At 50.6% G+C, this 5,395-nt stretch overlaps 1 protein-coding gene across 1 annotated transcript; it reads left to right on the top strand.

Moving 5' to 3' along the window:
- Positions 1-1,052: 1,052 nt before the first annotated feature.
- LOC123073674 (probable polygalacturonase At1g80170) lies at positions 1,053-3,508 on the top strand. Its single transcript, XM_044496733.1, has 7 exons — positions 1,053-1,303; positions 1,390-1,521; positions 1,863-2,271; positions 2,353-2,434; positions 2,565-2,673; positions 2,765-2,893; positions 3,025-3,508. Exons 1-7 carry the CDS (start codon positions 1,157-1,159, stop codon positions 3,340-3,342), a joined length of 1,326 nt encoding a protein of 441 aa, XP_044352668.1. The 5' UTR covers positions 1,053-1,156; the 3' UTR covers positions 3,343-3,508.
- Positions 3,509-5,395: the final 1,887 nt, after the last annotated feature.

The following is a 5,395-nucleotide window of genomic DNA, read 5'->3' as shown; positions in this document are numbered from 1 at the left end:
GGGGGGCCGGCGTGTCCTCAATCTCTGCCACTCTGGTTAGTTAAAAAGGAAATTCAACTCGTTGCGCACATACTTAAGAGGAAAGCCTACCTGGTCCGAAACCGAGCGCTGCAACGCGCGCGCGCGTTAGCCATCCTCGATGTTGCCATGTCATATATAGTCAAGTTTATATCTAGCAAGTATATATAGACTATAAATTTAGATGTGACATTGCTAAATCTCATCTAGATGAGACTTAGCAAATCTGATTCGGTAAACCTATGTGTCAAAAAATTTAGATTGTATTCTTAATTTACTGCTCATACGTGGGAGCAGGGTGCCGAAACATCCTCGTGATAGATCCATGGAGGCGGCTTTTCTAATCCCGAGCTCATATGAGCTCGGGCTTAGAACAGCACTTTCGCATCTATATGCTCTATTGTTAGATGTGCTACACATTGTGGTAGCTTGTCCATAGTATTCTACGGCCTACTATTTATTAGTGTCCCATTGAGAGTGGCCTAATTAAGGTCGTGGACATGAAACAAATAAAAATAAAGAGCGAGAGCCCATTGCATGATTCGTGGATCATGATTAATGTCTCTCTGCTTCAGTCATCATGTGCACACCTCTTGCGTCTGTGTCATGTGTTGTAGCACTTTTTTATTCATTCTAATTTTTTGTATCAATGAAATGATATGCAAGCTTTGCATATTCCTGATTTTTTTTTTTTGCATGCTTCGTGGATCATGATGCCCAGATGGCTAGATCGTGCTTCTTCTCTTCTCCTTCATTGTCATGAAGTTGAATATCCAGCTGCATGCGGTTTAATGCCAAGATCGTATATCTACAAAGTCAAACAGATCGCCGGGAGAGAAGCCCGGGTGACCGTGTACCTACCAACACGTGATTCCGGCTCAGGCAATGCAAGATTGCAGCTCGATCGTGCACCGGCGAGAGATGAGATGCCTCCACCCACAGATCCCGATCTTGTTTTGTTTTGTGCTCGATCGTGCAACGCCGTGCTTGCCGTCCGTTGGCCCGTGCCCCTTTATCATCCACCGGCGTTGCCCCTCACTCACCCAACTGAACTCGCGCGCGCCGCAGCAGCTTCCGCGACTGAGAGCAGTGGCAGCGACACCGAGCTAGCTAGCTGACCTCCACGGTGCGTGCCTGCATGGCGCTTCGTGCAGGGACGCCGCTCCTGCTCGCGGCTCTCGCCGGCGCCGTGGCCCTCCTGCTGCCGGGCGCCGTTGAGGCCCGCGTCCTGCTCTCGCTCGACGACTTCGGCGCCGTCGGGGACGGCATTGCCAACGACACCCAGGTACGTACGCCACGTCGCGAGTCATCTCCTCCGGCGGCACCGGCACGGGGGCGTTCCCTTGACCCTCTCTTTTGTTTCTTCACCAGGCGTTCGTCGACGCGTGGAAGGCGGCGTGCGCCACCGGCGGAACCACCTACCTCAACGTCCCCGCCGGCAAGTCCTACCAGATCTGGCCCGTCACGCTCGCCGGCCCCTGCCGCGGCGAGATCAAGCTCATGGTATTTTTATTTCTTTTCTTCTTCATCTGCCACGTCAGTCATAGTACACTCTCTAAAGCCTCGCTTGGTTTGGAGGAAACCAAAACGTTGGATTTAGGAATAGTACAGGAAGTTGATATGTCTTGCTTTGTTCCTACGTATAAAATGGGCTTTGAGTGGATCCGTAGATTCCTCCAAAAACACAGAAAAATAAATAGTATTTCTGCGAAATTCCTGTACGCGTTTCCTACAAATAGAATGCTTCTATAAATATTTTTTCCTCTCGAATCTTTCTTTCTATACTTTTCCTCTACAAATCCTTTGAACCGAATGAGGCCTAATAGTAATTTGTGCCTTGTCAGATTTCCGGGAACATCATCGCGCCGGAGGACCCGGAAGATTGGTCGGACGGCGACCAGGGCAGGTGGCTCCACTTCCGGGGTGTGGGCGACCTGTCGCTGAGCGGCGGCGGCATCGTCGACGGCCGGGGCCAGCAATGGTGGGCGGGGTCGTGCGAGGACGAGAACTGCACCTCGTACCGCCCATACGAAGTCGCCCCCATGGCGCTCCACTTCGAGGACTGCCGGGACGTCAGCGTGAAGGGCATCACGGTGCAGAACAGCCAGCGCCAGCACCTAGTCTTCACCCGCTGCCACGACGTCGAGGCCTACTATCTCAGAGTCACCTCGCCGGAGTACAGCCACGGCACCGTCGGCGTCCTCGTCGTCAGCTCCACCGACGTGCACATCAAGCACGATCTCTTCTCCGTAGGTACGGTGCATTCCGAACTGAAATTTCTTCTGGCAGGCGGGATTTTGCTGGTGTTTCTAATTACCTGTGGATCGTTTTTAGGTGGCGACTGCGTGTCGATCGCGGGCAACTCCTCGGATATCCGGCTGAGAGCCATCTCGTGCGGACCTGGCCTCGGCATCAGGTAATGTGCTAATATGTACTACTTCCTCCGATCCATATTACTTGTCGCTGAAATGGACGTATCTAGATGAAATTTTCGTCAAATTTTAAGCCAAATGTTTCATCATCTTCTCCTCCATGGTATTCGTCAGCACTGGAGGTTTGGGCGAGAACCAAAGTAATGACAGGATACACAAGATCAAGATGGACAATATGCTCCTCTCCAACACCAAGAACGGCCTACGCATCAAGACCTACGAGGTAACGATCATAAAAAGAAAATGTTATGTGAGGCGTGACATCGCCTTTTTCACCACCTTTTGTGCTGTGCTTTTGGCCATCATTCATTCAGAACGGCTGCGGCTACGCGCGCAAGGTGAAGTTCGCGCACATCACGATGAGGAACGTGGCCAACCCTATTGTCATCGACCAGCACTACTCCGCCTCCAACTCCAACCGGGGAACTCCCTGTGGAACCCCGGTAAGCTCGGCTCGCCGGCCGGTTGTCTGGAATCTGAATCCGATGATGCATTTCACTGCCTACCTAGCACCATAACAGATGACACCATGCATGCATGCACGTCTCTGAATTTGCTTGGGATTGCCGTGCAGAACGGGAGCGTGGTGGCGGTGGAGAAGATCAAGTACATCGACATCACCGGCACTTCGGCGACGGAGCGGGCGGTCACGTTCGCGTGCAGCGACGCCATGCCGTGCAAGCACCTGTATCTGGACGGGGTGAACCTGAAGACGGCCGGCGGCGGGAGCACGTCCGCCTACTGCCACCAGGCGTTCGGGAAGCATGTCGGGGACGTCCTCCCGGTGTCGTGCCTCGGCAAGGAGAAGGAGGACGAGTTTATCCAGCTGCAGGCCCCTACCGCCGGCACGCCGCAAGGAGACACTGAAGACGAAGAAGATGATGATTGGTGAAACTTCCGAGAATTTTGCCGCGCGTGGAACTGTATGCGATCTTGTAATGTGATTCAGCAACACAAGAAGGACGTACGAGTTTTGTCCGTAAGTCTAGAGTTATTGGCCATGCAGAGGACGAATTGTTGTATCACAACAGTTGAATAAAAAGTTCTTTTCTTTGAGAGAAAAAAGAGGCATATACAGCTAGATGATGCTCCGCGTTGTTGTGGGAACCATGGTAAAACAAATGCACCAATGGGTGCTTAACAACTAAAACTATTGAAAATACAAATGTAAGAGTGTTCTTTGCTTACGTTTTAAAAACAAATAAAACATAAAAAATATGTAAGAGAATGATGTATACAAAGAAAAACCTTTTGAATTTGACATAATGTAACATCATATTTTAATAAAAAATGTGAAGCATAAAAAATATATATTTGCTCCAAGACACATATGTCGTTCATGACGACGATACAAAATTAACGAAAAAATTGAATTGTGACCAACATGCATGCCCTTTGTTCCGGTCATAAAAGACATGCTTGATTTGATAAACGCGACCCCTCTACTCTTGCTCGACTTGACCGTGTCTTCTTTTGACATTGATTAGGACACTCTTTTCCCTTACTCCGCCCTCTCTTCCTGGCCTCGCACAACCTCCGAGCACTTCCTCATCGTTGTCTCCGCCTCCACAAAAATCTCATAGTCAACTTGATTTTCTTTGAGAATGCTTGGCTCTTAGACCCCTCTTCCTCCCCTCCCACTATCCACTTTTGGATGAGTGTCGCGCGCTCTCGCGATGTTGCGGCTAACCGCGCCTCCCGGACGTTCCGGACGGCGGGCAAGGTTTGGAAAAAGCTCCACCGATTTGTTCCTTCCTTAATGATTGCAATTTTGTGATGGATTTGATGGATTTCTTTGATGTGCTGATGAACTTGATGACAAAGAGGACGCCAACGGATGGCAGAGCTAAAGGGTCGAGGACGGCGACACAGATGGGATTGGGAGGAGGAGGCAGGTACACCCGCGTGACAGAGGAACTAATTAAATCGGTCAAGCCAGGGGAGGGGGGGAGGGCAGTCCGTAAATATATCAGAGAAAAACCGAGGGGAAAGGGAGGCAAAGACAAATTAAAATAGGTGGAGAGAAGGATGAACGAAAAGAGGAGCAGAAGCACGGGGCAGACAAAGCAATCGAGCAAAACGCTCTTCTATGCGAGAGGTGTGCTATGCGTCGGTCGTCAGATCTGATGCAATCTCGCGGCCGAGCGTCGTCATCACTTTTACAACAAAAGTCGTGTTGCGAGAACCCCTTTGCAACAGATGCCCTGTTGCAGAAACATTTGTAATAAATGTTGTGTTGCAATTTTATTTTATTTTGCAACGAGGTCTTGCCGCAGATTTTTTTTTGAGTTTTTTTGCAATACAGGTCTTGTTGCATTTTTTTAACAGATGTCTTGTTGTAGAAAGATACCGCGTTGCAGTGCTTGCAGTCATGGCTTTGAGTTTCCTTTAAAAAGAAGTCATGGCCTCGAGTAGGAGCTCAGTCTGGTTTGGAAAGGGTGGTGTGTTGTTTCCTATGCGATGATGGTGGCCGGTAACGGGAGAGCAATGGAGCTTGATAAATGCGAGCACTAGGACTTGAATTCTGATAGGCTGAAGATACCACGGTCTTTCTAATCATCTAATTACAGGTTGTGCTCACCTCTTTTGCAACATGAATGATCAAGTGCTGATGAGACGGTTGCGGACACGGTTGAGGCGCACAGGAAACTTTTTTCTCAAGAAAAAAAAAAGATTGCTTTCTATTTTGGGCGAAGTATAATTTTCCCTCTTGACTTGGAATTGGAAGAGGAGAAATCAAAGATGCGCACGTGCGTATACACCCACGCCGCCTGCCTCGCGGGAGGCCCCCGAGATCCGGCAGCTTCCCCCCTCCTCTCCCCCGCATCGGCCGGCCGCCTCCCGCCGCCGCGATGCTCCTCCGGTCGCCGCCGCGGCGCCTCCACCTGCTCCGGCCGCACCACCTGCGCGTCCTCTCCCACGCCGCCGCGGCGCTCGCGTCCCCG

The sequence above is a fragment of the Triticum aestivum genome, chromosome 3D (genome assembly GCF_018294505.1).
Source record: "Triticum aestivum cultivar Chinese Spring chromosome 3D, IWGSC CS RefSeq v2.1, whole genome shotgun sequence".
In the NCBI taxonomy this organism is placed as follows: domain Eukaryota; kingdom Viridiplantae; phylum Streptophyta; class Magnoliopsida; order Poales; family Poaceae; genus Triticum; species Triticum aestivum.
Note: the sequence above shows the minus strand (reverse complement) of the source record. Positions and strands in the feature narration are given on the sequence as shown.

What these genes read in the sequence shown, in the direction of transcription:
- LOC123073674 (XM_044496733.1), top strand. Translation starts at nt 1,157, where the DNA reads ATGGCGCTTCGTGCAGGGACGCCGCTCCTGCTCGCGGCTCTCGCCGGC. An exon ending in GCATTGCCAACGACACCCAG is followed by an intron (nt 1,304 to 1,389) that starts GTACGTACGCCA and finishes TTTCTTCACCAG; the next exon opens with GCGTTCGTCGACGCGTGGAA. An exon ending in GAACTCCCTGTGGAACCCCG is followed by an intron (nt 2,894 to 3,024) that starts GTAAGCTCGGCT and finishes ATTGCCGTGCAG; the next exon opens with AACGGGAGCGTGGTGGCGGT.